Raw genomic sequence first — 13,513 nt, 5'->3', positions numbered from 1 at the left:
AAAAAAAAAGGCGTTCAAAATTAACCCTTTGAAGACAGTGATATAGTTTTGTCAGCAGAATTGTTTTACAATACGTCTACTTTGCGGGGCTGGTAGTGAGTATTTTATACAATAAGACAGGTCGGACTCGATTATCCGGAGACTCGATTATCCGGGGTTCGATTATCCGGAATTTTAGACTCGATTATCCGGAGTATTTTTTTGCGTTTTTTTTTCTATAAGTTTTTATGCATCAGACATTTGAAATAATTTAGTATTATATTGTACAATATGATTATTTTAACCACAAACGAAGTGACAGACGACTTACTGGCGAAGAAATCCATTAAAATAATGTGGTTCACTGTAATAGAATTTTCTTGGAAGCTTGTGCCATCATCCACCAGATGGGTTAGTTTTTTTGTTTTGATTTGAACAAAGTTGATTTTGTGTACAATGATTCTTTGACAGTGTGCAAAGAGTGCGTATCATTTTGTCATTTTTTTTATGCATTTCAGTTTTGAGTAGAGTGAAAGAGATAGAACCAAAATATTCTAGTACATTTGGTGAAAATACTAGTTCAATCCAATAGTAGTGTTGCCATGTGGTACAATCCAGTAGTAGTGGTGTTGCCATGTGGTACACTGAAAAATTGCAATAGAAGGTTAGTCACCAAAGTTTTCGAGTCTGTCACTTCGTTTGTGATTTTAACAATATTAGATGTAGCTAAGAGGAGGGGCAGATTTGATTTTTTTTTGTGATTCGATTATCCGGAGGATTTGATTATCCGGAGTGAAAAAAAATCGATACTCCGGATAATCGAGTCCGACCTGTAGTGGCTGTAGAGTCTAAAATAACGAAAAAAGTGACCAAATAGTGAGATTAAAACAGACAAAAATTACCAATAGTGGCATGTATTGATCGGAAAGAAACGAAAGATGTGGTTCCGATCTGTCGTTGAATGCGACCCACTTTGAGAAATATTATAAACTCACAAACCAGCATTTTTCAATAGGTTAATTACTAACCTCCATTTCCTCACTCAGTGCTCATTTTCTTGTCTCTATTTTTGGGAAACCAACCATTTAAGTTGTTTTTAGATTCCGAACGCGAATTGATTATGAATGAATATCGGGATGTGAACGATTGAACATAGTCATTAATTAGGAAATCTTGAAATTGAGAAAAATTGAGGTGCAGAGAGAAAAGCTCAAAGTCTAGTACACATTTGTCAATTTTAAGACAGGCCATTTTAAAGATCTCGAATATAGAAACTTCTGTAAATCTTCGAACATAGACAAATGTTCATATCTCTGGAACCTAGATAACTCTATATAGAGCTAGAATTAGGGCGTAACAGCCTTTGTAAACAATGACTTCTCTTGTTGATTTCTCGAAATTCAAGGCACGCCTACACAAACCAACATATCCATCGGGTAGGAGAAGTCTTCCTCTACTCGATGGTGATGTCGATTTACCAGGGTCAGCCATGACTTCCGAGAAATCATCGAGAGAAGTCATTGTTTACAAAAGCTGTTACGCCCTAATTCTAGCTCTATCTAGAACTGTTCTAGATCCAATCAACCAATTCGACAGGGACATCCACTCCGATACGAACGTTAGCTGCACTACCCGCACCCGTACCGGAAAATGTTTTGCCTTTCCGGAACCGGTTTGAGTTGCCAAACGAAAACGCCGTACACAGCAGTAATTGGAAGCCGATCGATGTCGAAGTAATAGAAAAAAAAGATGAATAAGAATAGGCTGAGCAGACGAGGCAGCAAGAGATAAAAACGTGACATTAAATCCTATGTCCCGATCGATTCGTATACAGAAGTTTCAATGCGCCGCCTGTTTGGAAAGGATTCCCCGCGACATGAGGGAGCGCCACTACGCGAAGCATGCCGGCCTTACCTATCGGGTTGATATCGATCCAGTGGTCGATCTGTATGACGAAACTACTGCAACGGCGATTGTAACCATGAAAGTGCACCGGCAAGTGACGATCTACTGCGACAAATGCAACGTGCCTAAGAAATCGTCTCTCGGATTAGTATTCCACCGGTTGGTTTGGCATGATAAAACACAACCAGTACTCGCACTGTCTGGTTCTGCAGAAGAAAAGAAGAAGCTGGAGCAGACAAAACTGATATCGCAACAGGCAGCTTGGGTGGATCCTTCCAGTTCCGCTACGGAGGAGCAAATGCGTACCGAGTATGGCCGGGTTCTGTTTGTTGGCGTCCAACAATGATGTCTTCTCGGTCGCGGATGACTCTGACTTTAGTTAGAAGCATGGACTGAAGAAATCTGTAGCAGCAATTGCAACAAGCGCGAATCATTGACTGCTCAACATCGTTTACTTGTACGCAAATGTTAACCCTATGTGTTCATCCCTAATCATTTTGGCCTCTGGCCTTTCATTATACAAAAGAAGTGCAGTCGACATAATGACATGCTGTTTGACAACAGGCTCTCCCTTTCAATTTTCGTTAGCGAAAAAGAGATAACAGGTGGTTCCCCCTACTTTAAGCTAGTACACTGTACACAAACATCATCCTCTGATCGAATGAAACCTCAGACCATTCAAAACAAATCACCGAAATCGCTTTTTCGAATGATACCTGCAACGGATGACGGTTGTTTTGAAATCAGATGATTTTCCTCTAGAATACAGGATGAAAATTGTTATGAGAAGGGATAGGGCCTTCAGTTGAAGTGCGTAATGCTCTCTTCAGAATGACTGTCATACTAAATGGAAATGCATATGGTATTGGTTCAGCCCCATAACGCAAATCATTCAAAACGATGATGTAAATAATTCTATCGAATGTCATTTGCTGATCTGAGCTGACAAAAGAGGTGGAAACATATGCATCGCTATCAGAGCTGTTTCGAACATAGGTAAAGGATGAAAACCAATGTTTGGCTAATTCGTGGTGGAGGTTTCCTTCACCACGAAAAAAAATTTGTATCCATAATGGAATGGCTTATTATGGCTATTCAGCTTAGAAATGTAGATAATCAAATTATAAATCTAATTAAAAGCACTTGCATGTCACAATATTCTTAAATGTTTGTCCTCTGATTGCCGTATGTTTTATAGCTAATTTTCAAACGAAAATCATCCTGTATTTGGAAGACAGTCATATGGATGTTCATCATCTGACGACGAATTCAACCATAAGAAAATCATCCGAAATTCGAATGCATATTGTTAAAGGGCTCGAGCAATGCAATAATCATTCGAAGTCTTGCGGGTGTCTTGGTTCAGTGTACATATGAGTAGATAGTATTGTCGTGAGGTACACTCGAAAATTTTAAATGTAAGTGCGTCAAATCAAATTTCGAGCCGCTCCGTCTGTCACTTCGTTTGTGGTGAAAGAGCTGACTTGTTTCATTCCGCCTCACCAATCACATTGAGAAACCGATCAACTTCAACTTGCTGAAACGACATGTCTACCGATTCGACAAAAACTGAAAAACCAAAAAAATTGTGCTATGCTCAATCAAACTATCAAAACGTAACATTAATATACCCTTTCCAACAAGATAACAACATAAAAAATACAATAAAATTTACCGAAGATATTACACAAATAGTGAAAAGTATGATTTGTGTGGGGCTCGGAGAGTTAAACATATAACTTTCAGCCATTTTGAAAATGTTCGACATATGCGGGAAGTCTGGACATTTCTATGTAGATGATCATATTTTCACATTTTTTGGAATGGATTTCCCCCAAAATATTAAAAGATAATTTATGCAAGTGTTAAATATCACATTTCCGTTATACTAAGCGCAACCCACTCTTCTCTCTTTTACGAACGTGTTTTAACAAATAATAGAATGTTTGTATCGAACATCACTTTTAAATTTATTTGACTTTTCATTCGTAGCGGTAGATTTGCAAAAGATTAAAATCTAACACTGCTTCTGAACGCATTGATATTCAATGGCGCTGCACTTTGGCCTATCGAATAAAAGAAAAAAGAAAAAAATGGATTCCACCAGAGCGCTTTTGTTTTTGAGAATAGCGGGTATAAACATTCATAACACACATACTTATTTACTTGTTTCAATATCTTTTTAAATAAAGTACCGTACCAAGCGCTTTATTGACTCAAGGTTTCCCAGGTGCCATGAATAACTTTCGAAGCGATCGAATAAATTTCCCCATAAGGCATCAAATACCATTCCCCACAAAGACCTGCTTATGACCCAATGCTGATCCATGAGATCCTCCCTTTATGCCAGAAGGGAAGCGATGAAGAAGAAGCTGTGTGATGTACCTAAAATACATAATTCGCATCGATGCCGAGACTTGTCGCTTGGATAGGCCTATTTTACGGGATCCGGAAAAGGCGTTTCCAAATGCGATTATACGGAGTTGCTAAAGTGTCACGCCACCACGCGCCGTCCTCTGGATGACATCAGTATCATCAACTGGAGCGACATGTTGGAACACATTTAGCTGCTCGATAGCCCTGATGAATTACATTACAGTAGCATTAAAATAGAACTACGCGACGGAAAGAACAGTGTGTCGAATAAAATAAATAATTAGTAGAAGAAAAACCAAACAAAACAAAAGAAATTTAAATTTCAAAAATTAATAGCAAGCTACCTAACTATTTTTCTTTTGAAATAATCGTCGATGTCTTCTCGGTCGCGGATGACTGTGGCTTTGGCGAGCTTTGGTTAGAAGCACGGACTGATGAAATCTGTAGCAACAATTGCCGCCAACACGCGCGAGTCATTGACAGCTCAACATCGTTTACTTATAAGCAAATGTTAACCCTAAGTATTCACCCCTGATAATGTTGGCCCAGATAACAACGAAAGCAACATAATGTCATGCTGTCTGACAACAGGCTCTCCCTTTCAATTTTCGTTAGAGAAAAAGAGATAACAGGCGGTACAATCAATAGCATCAACTACTTTAAGCTAGTACGTATGAGTAGATAGTGTTGCTGTGAGGTACACTCGAAAATTTCAAATGTAAGTGCGTCAAATCAAATTTCGAGCCGCTCCGTCTGTCACTTCGTTTGTGCTGAAAGTGCTAAGGTTATCCACGGACTGAACCAGTGGCGATATAATCAGGTATGTGTTAACAGATAACTTAAGACTTTTAACCACTTATAACGTAGCATAAAGTGGATGGAATAAACATGTATTGCCAAACATGTACTCCAACTCGTCAATTTAAACCCATTGTTTACATCGCTTGAAAACTGTTATTGCAATTCCCCCTCAATTCCTATTCAGCGTAGTAACAGGTATATTTTTTCATGTTTCAGGGTCTTCCAACCCTGTCACACATGTCAGCTCCTGTCGCACACGTTGAGAAAACCTCAGTATCTCGAGAAGAGTGTACGGCAACCTATCTACTCACTCACTCTGCAAAATGAAGATCGATCATCGAAAAGTACGACCTCAAGCTTCTGTCACGTAAGGACAAGGCAGCAAAGTAATTTGAATGTAAATATAGAATAACAATAAAAAATCAAAAAAAAAACAAAACACGAACTTTTCTTTGTGAGCAAAAAAGTCCTTACCGAACATTATTAAGTTAACAAAAATTTTGTTAATTCAACTAACCTACACACCAAATTTCTTAAATCTTATTCGGTACTTTTTTTGCTGGATTTGTTCGGTAAAATGTAATTTTTACCGAATGCTTTGCAAAAAATATTATTTAACAAGTTTTCCGCAATTAGAACTGCTGAATTTTCGTAATTTACATACATTTACCGAAAACTGTAAATCAAATTTGCGAATCGATACTGTAAAAGGCTGCGATTCCAAAATTCTGTAAAAATTGTGACTGTAAAAATAATTTTTTACAAAACAAACAGCAATAAAGTACCGAATTCTGAAAAAGTTACTGAACATATTTTCATACTATCAAACTCAATATTGGTTGCCATTTCGATGTTGAGTGTTTTTCGGTTTTACGTTGTGAAACGTAAGTACTTTACTTTTTGTTAGATTCCGTACAATTTATGCTGAAAATAAAATTAGTTTTCATTTCTGGTCCAATTTATTTCAGACACCATGGACGTTAGGCAACTAAATGACCTCCTCTACCGCAGAAACTGCATTTTAGCACGGTTTGCTACTGAGTCGATAACCTCGTCCGGGTTCTTCACTGATTTTTTTTAAAAATAATCTTCTGTACGAACGCAAGATGGAAATGCCTCTTCAAAATATATGGTTAAAAGGAATGAATATTTTGGCTTGGTGAAAAAAAAGAAACAGTTAATTAATCAATAAAAATTACAATGTTTATGATTTATTCTGAAAATAAAGTAAAGTCCTCGGTACAGTCTATTCTGAATACTGAATACTGAACGCTATGGCAAACTTTACCGATTTTTCAGTAAAATTTACAATCCAGGTCAGTAAATTTTGACAGCCCACAAGCGAAGAAAATTTACAGAACAGATTGTAAATAAAAAAATACCGAATGGATTACCGAATGTTCAGCTGTTCCATATTCGGTAAAAAATTACAGTATACTGTAAAAACATCTTAGTGTGTACCATTGTCAGTTCAACTAAACAATATAATTGATTTAACAAACATGATTGTGGACCCAATCAAAAAAGATTGTTGTAACGACAATCATATCTAGTGGTGGTGATAACTATCACGATTGTAGAATCAATAAACATACCGGGTTGAAATCAACAACATTGTTTGTTAGCCCTCAGATAACAAACATGTTTGTTGATTTTGACCCAATATTTTGTTGAACGTGCAATCCATTTCTCTGCGTGTATGAATTTTGTCAATGAGCGATCGTCGAAGGGTGGTGGCCATTATGGTTATGGTAGTCATTAAGGTCCATTAATCGTTTTGTATTATCGCTCAACTTTACGTGGAATATATCGCGAACTGATAATTATTAATTTACAGGCTACTAATTCGCGATATATTCCACATAAAGTTGATCGATGTTACAAAACCATTCATGGGCCTTACTGACTACCATAACCATAACCATTAATGTTCTCAAGCCATAAGTAAAAACGTTCTAATATAGTTCTCTTTCCGAAAATGTATGGAGAAAACAAGAATGAAATGGTAATGGTTCTTAACAACCCATTATTTGTAAGGTCCGCTTCCTAAAAACCATAATACATAAGGTTAAAACTTTATCACACAAACGTTCATGTAAGGTTCCAAAACCATTTCAGTTAAAGTTAAGGAGGGATTATAAACAATTTATAACCATTATCGGTAAGGTCAATTTATTGTTCACGTTTATGTGGGATTTTTATACCCATTAATGAGTTTTCACGAAACACCGTGCAGGGATTTTCGCGAAACACCGTGTGTGGAAAGGCTTTTTCAATTTACCGAACTTAAAACCGGACAACTATCTTATCCATTAGCTATGGTATTTTTGGTAACCTTACATTTTGACAAAGTCACCCGGAAGTTGATCCATCAAAGCGTTGTCTGTCAAAGGTAGTCTCTCTCTCTTTCCGGCATCTTTAACAATTGTGTGAACACACATTTGTAAAGTTGTGAAGTAGGTTTTCATCGAAAACTCTCTGTTTTATTCACCAAGATGCCACCAAAGTTCGATCCCAATGAGATTAAACACGGTACGTTAAGAATTTGTTGTGGTTTCCATGAATTTTTCGATTTTAGTGATTTTTGTACAAGAAACAATTATGGTCGCATACGGTCTTCGCCCTCAGAGTAAACTCCTGTTGGCACCCCCAGATGCGTTGTACGGTTATGTTTGTACTATTGGATGTTAGCAAGTTCAATAATTGTCTGTTTTGAATGGAAATTTAATTATATTTCTTCTGATTTTTAGTCTACCTGAGATGTGTCGGTGGGGAAGTCGGTGCCACCTCGTCATTGGCTCCTAAGATCGGTCCACTTGGTCTGGTAAGTTTGTTTACAAATACTATAGTTGCGTTCTTCTTTTAAATTCAAGAACTTTAAAGAAAATAAATTAAAATTCTTCAGGTGCAAGGTCTGTTAGTGTGTGATTTGGTTTCTAAACAATGGAAAACATGGCTATTCGATGTGTGCTCAATTGATTTTAAAAATCTCAGTTTTTTAATTCTTCTCTACGTTCTATTCGATTAATTGATGATGATGGTCCAACCTCTTATCCCTACAAGTTTGAGCTGGACGAATTATCTTAAAGATAATTAAATATAAACATTTTAACCAGGTTTGCAAACAAAAACAAGCTGGTTTCAATTACAGATATAAATTCCCTGTTAAATATTCTATAGGCAACAACCAAAAACATTTACAGGTGTAACCTAGCTATCAAGAGTCCAAGTATAATCTTCGACAATACTTCCACGTGACCTAGAATTTACACGTATAAGCTCCTGCAGTGCCAGGACTAAATCCAGGAAAACGACTTCCAGCTATTTTTATCTGAATTCCGCGCGAGAGGCTCAAACCATTGTAGACTATTCAGTTATTTTTTTACTATTACTACTTCATAATGAAAAAATTAAAAATCCATCATCACAATGTAGTTTTTTTTTGTCTATTCTACGCTAATTACTAAAATGTCTATGTAAGTGTCCATACATGTCCATAATTCGTTGGAGATAACTTCGTCAGTATTATTTATCAATTCATTAAATACTTCATTGTTTACGTAAAATTATGGAAAAAATGATTTTGTTTTGAACAAAAATAGGCAAATGTAATTTTTCGATGCTAGCCATTCATTGTAAATACTCCAGTTGCAATAAAATTCAAAACGTGTATACTACCGGTCATAAGTAAGGACTCGCTTGAATAAGTATATAATAAGAATAATTATATACGGAGAACAAATTCGTTAAGTTAAGATAACTTTCCTAATAGTTACTTTCAAGTGGAAAAAGATTGTTGTTTGAAAGAAACCTATAGTTATTTCAACATTAATTCAACCGTCAACTTAATCATATCTACCTAATAGATTCAACTGTTCATCTTATACTCAATTCAACTATAACTTTGATCAATTATAACAACCGTCAAATGTAATTTATTCATATAATTTGGTTTCTAGTGATCATCATAAATCAACATGCTTTTAACTTGTGATGCATAAAGTAACCTATATTATAGCTGGCTCTCACGCAGATGAACACGGTTCAAATCTAATAGTACGTTCAGACTACAGAGTTATAATATGTTATAGCGCTATCTTGATGGTGGTTTCTGTGTTGCAATTATTTGACAACCGTTATAACATGTTATAACTCGCCAGTCTGGCCGGCGTTTTAGAGTTACCTCTATGGTACTACCAACTAAGGAACATTTAAATTGACCGTTATATGCGTGTTCGATGAACAACTTACGAGTGTTATGTATGTTTGCCTGTCGTATAAACTTAATAGATATTAGTACACTGAACTCTCTACAACTCGATATTTAAGGAGCCATGGAGTTATAGAATAACAATCCCATACACAATAGTTATCACAGTAGCCATGAAATTAATTATTAATTTTTACTATAGTTTTATAACTCGATATTGAGTTCTGAAGAGTTGATTGTAATTCATTTGTTCAACGATACTCTGCTGGGCATCTCTATTATCAGGTAAAATTTTGACATGATTTGGATAAATTTGGGTTCCTAGTATTTGAGGAATCATATTTTTGAGTATAATCTGCACAACCCCCAAGTATTTGGCAAATAATATACACCTAGCGTTCAGAATCATAAGGGCCTAACTGCGATGATCGATTCTCTTCATCGATTTTCTGTTCGCATTGCAACAGTTAAGTGAACCAATTTTCCGAAATTGTTCCAATACAGTGTATTAAATCGATGTATTAGCTATCAAATGCATCGAAAAATGGGAAGTCACCCGAGTTATTAACAAAAAAGAAAATAGATGAAGAGAGTCGGTCATCGCAGTTGGGCCGTTATGATTCTGAACGCTGAATATATTTCCATGAAGAATATTGTACTGCAACTTATACCCCGTACAGACTATGGCTTAAATCATGTAATATAGGCTGTCTTGCAATGAGCACGCATGCATATAGGTTTCACTGAAAATCCTATGTATGAGTGCTCATTGCAAGAAAGCCTATATTATATGATATAAGCCATAGTCTGTACGTGGTATTACTGATTTCTGCGGCTTAATTTGTTCATTATTCAAGGCTGTATTACCACAGAGAAGCAGATATAAGACTCTTGAAATGTTAATCGAAATCGCTTTTAACGGTCAATTTAAATGTGTTAGTTGGTAGTACCGGTACCTGTGGCGCGCATAGTCAATTCCCTTGCGTTTGACGTTTACACACTACAGCCACCTTTTAAGTGTATTGCCCATCACACGTCAGATGACGGTAGTGTTTTAGCCGTTTTAGCACAGACAAACAGACATAACTCATTGAATATTTTTCAATATAAACATCGTCGCTAAAACACTACCGCCATCTGTGAGTATACTGTGATGAGTACACGCAGAAAAACTTATCGTTGAAACAAAAATATTTGAGGTAAATTTAAACGTAAACTCAGTTTGTTCTGGCCACAAAAATAAACAAGGTTTATTTCAAACGTATTCCATGTTTGAAGTCATGTGATATTAATGTTTAAAATAAAAATAATGTTACGTTTATTTTAAAAATATTCGTGTTGAAAATAAACGTGAATATTTTTGTTTGGTTTGACAAGTATGTGAACAAAAATAAATATGTTTATTTTAAACATGCTTCTTATGTTTGAAAGAAACATACTTAATTTTAAATTATATTAGCAGGATAAAGCAAAAAAAATGGATTGCAAAGAGATGAAAAAACGATCTGCAGACAAGGCATCTAAGCTCCTGCTCTTTTTCGGGTGCGATTAAGGGTAAGCTGTGGATGTTGGGTCCTGGTCCGAGATGCGGGGACCCGTCGGGGTGAGTGTCCGGAAGTTTCAGTTCAGTAAAACCAGTGAAACTTTGTGATATCAGCGTCGTTTTGTCGTTTCTAACGCTGGTCCTCATGCCGGCCTCTTTCTACGTTTGGTGTTCAAGGAGGGGGGGCTGGAGGATCCGGAATAGATTCAAAATCTATTTCGGATTTTCGTTTTTCTTTCGACGTCAGTTGTGGAGGAGGATGATACAGGATCGGCATCAGAAACGACAGAGTGACGTCGATACCGCTGGGGTTCCTCCGGTTTTATCGAGCCGGAACTTTGTTAAGACACTTACCTAGGTGGGTTTCCGAATCCATGACTTCGGTTTTGTTGCGGGCCGTTTTCAGTTGATTGGGGCATTTTTTTTCCGAATGTAAACAAGAAGGAAAAAAAGGCAGGGCACGCTAAAAATCGTTTACCCAAATTCTATATTGTTGAAATAAACATGCTTTTGACTTTAATTCAAACATATATATTTTTGTTGCAAACATGTTTTTAATTTATTTTGAATTATTCATATGTTTATAGAATGAACATTTATATTTTTGATTTAAATGAACAAAATTTGGTTCCGTGTAGGCGGTATGTTAATCGATTTGCTTGGGACCAATAGGCTAGTCAAGTAGTGAGCCAATTTAAAATCGTTAGTTTCCACCGGTTGATATTAGCACGCTTACAACTGGTCTGTATAATTTCTGAAGAACTTTAAAAATTAACGCTTTTGCCACAGATTGTTGACCATATAAGATTTACCAAACTGCTAATAGGTACTTATTCTATAATCCTTCTCTCATTTTAGTCTCCCAAGAAAATTGGTGACGATATTGCTAAGGCCACCGGAGATTGGAAGGGTCTGAAGATCACTGTCTGCTTGACCATCCAGAACCGACAAGCAGCAATCTCCGTTGTACCATCGGCTGCTTCCCTGATTGTAAAAGCTCTAAAGGAACCACCACGTGATCGCAAGAAGGTGAAGAACATCAAGCACAATGGTAACATTACCTTCGATGAAGTGATCAGCATTGCCCGAGTGATGCGACCTCGCTCGATGGCTCGCGAACTGTCTGGAACCTGCAAGGAGGTGCTGGGTACGGCTCACAGCGTTGGCTGTACGATCGACAGCCGTGCGCCACATGAAGTTATCGACGACATCAACAGCGGTGCGATTGAATGCCCAACTGAGTAAATGTAATATATCCTGAAGTATAAGTGCGATGCTACTGAGAGAAGGTTCAATAAAATCTATTATTAAATAAAATCGGCTTCATTTAGTGTTTGGTAGAACTTTTCAAGTATGTATAGTTTTTTTTTCCTTGATTTGTTTTTCGCGATCTTTTTTTTCCGTACTGAGTACCAATTATAGTCGCTATGTTCATAGTCTGAATCTCGCTTCAGTCTCGGAGTAGTACCAATAGACTTAGTGAATCCAATCTTTACTTTTCTCAAATTCAGGAATGTTTCCCTGGAAAAAACATGAGACAAATTTTACTCATCGCTGAGTTCCTGCACTTTTGGCGATTATGAGTGAATTAAACTCAAATTTGGGTCGTTCTCATTCGCCGTGTACCGACGCCAGGGAAGCAGCTCCCACACCTGAACCCTACCTATCGACCTAACAACTCATAGACCGGGGACCAACGGCTTTACTTCCCGTGAGGCGTGATTAGAGATTTTATGCCTCAGAAAATCCCGGTGGCGCCGGTGGGATTGAACTCAGGCCTTTTGGCGTAAGAGGTAATCACGCTTACCACTACACCACCGGCGCCACTATTTCAAGTATAGTTGAATTAATCAATTGAGTTAGAAAATTGTTTTTGAATCCACAAACTAGTTGAATTTGAGAAGCACACAAAACATAAAGGTGATTGAATTTCTGTTCGATTGCAATCCTCTCAAATTTATTCTAGTAAGAATAAGAAATCCTCGGAAAATTCCAATTGGAATGTTCGATTGGCTCAGATTTTGACAGTTCATTTGGCTCAAAACATTCTCTCCGCCCATCTCTCCCTCTGAGTATTTCTATTTTTTTTGACGTAGGACTACGTCTTTGATTTCTATATGGGGGTACACTTTGTGAAAACCGAAAATGGAACATGTAACAAATTAAGAAAGATTTTGAACGTTAATAACTCAGCTACCCCTGGTCCAATTTCAATAATTTTATCAGCAATCGATCAGAAATATGGCTACGCATCGATAACAATGCTTCCAAATGTTGATTTTTAACAAAAACTATTGAAAAACTGGTAAATGACCAGCATTGTCCAAAAGCGTCGAATTAACTAACAAATCCACCAATTACCTACATGCATATGCAGCTTCCCTAGCACAGTCGTCAGAGAGTAGTTAGTAGACGAAACAAGTCGAAGTGGCATTCGCCTCCGATCCTCGGGCGCGTGCGAATAGGGAGGATGGAATTGCGTAATATTTTGCACATTCATCGCCATATTCAGAACCAAACGCAAATTCTTCGAGATAACCACCATCCGTCGTCTGGCTCGCCGTGGCGGTGGCTGACGTATCTCCGGTCTGATTTACGAGGTGTTCTGAAGGTGTTCCTGAAAAATGAGATCCGTGATGCTGTCACCTACACACGCCAAGCGTAAGTGACCATGGATGTCCTCTTCAATAAAACGGCCC

The 13,513-nt window shown here is 37.2% G+C and overlaps 1 protein-coding gene across 1 annotated transcript; it reads left to right on the top strand.

Moving 5' to 3' along the window:
* Window positions 1-7,459: 7,459 nt before the first annotated feature.
* Window positions 7,460-12,131, top strand: RpL12 (ribosomal protein L12). Its single transcript, XM_065237886.1, has 3 exons — window positions 7,460-7,593; window positions 7,812-7,885; window positions 11,673-12,131. Exons 1-3 carry the CDS (start codon window positions 7,557-7,559, stop codon window positions 12,057-12,059), a joined length of 498 nt encoding a protein of 165 aa, XP_065093958.1. The 5' UTR covers window positions 7,460-7,556; the 3' UTR covers window positions 12,060-12,131.
* The last annotated feature ends 1,382 nt before the right edge of the window (window positions 12,132-13,513 follow it).

This window comes from Ochlerotatus camptorhynchus, unplaced genomic scaffold, assembly GCF_037179485.1.
Source record: "Ochlerotatus camptorhynchus isolate MF236.1 unplaced genomic scaffold, CSIRO-AGI_Acam_v1.1 ptg000657l, whole genome shotgun sequence".
Taxonomy (NCBI): domain Eukaryota; kingdom Metazoa; phylum Arthropoda; class Insecta; order Diptera; family Culicidae; genus Ochlerotatus; species Ochlerotatus camptorhynchus.
This window is presented reverse-complemented; position numbering and strand designations above follow the sequence as displayed.

Excerpts from the sequence above, each read along its gene's own strand:
- RpL12 (XM_065237886.1), top strand. The coding sequence starts at position 7,557 with ATGCCACCAAAGTTCGATCCCAATGAGATTAAACACG. Across the intron at positions 7,594-7,811 it reads TCCCAATGAGATTAAACACG|TCTACCTGAGATGTGTCGGT; the intron begins GTACGTTAAGAA and ends TCTGATTTTTAG. Across the intron at positions 7,886-11,672 it reads AGATCGGTCCACTTGGTCTG|TCTCCCAAGAAAATTGGTGA; the intron begins GTAAGTTTGTTT and ends CTCTCATTTTAG.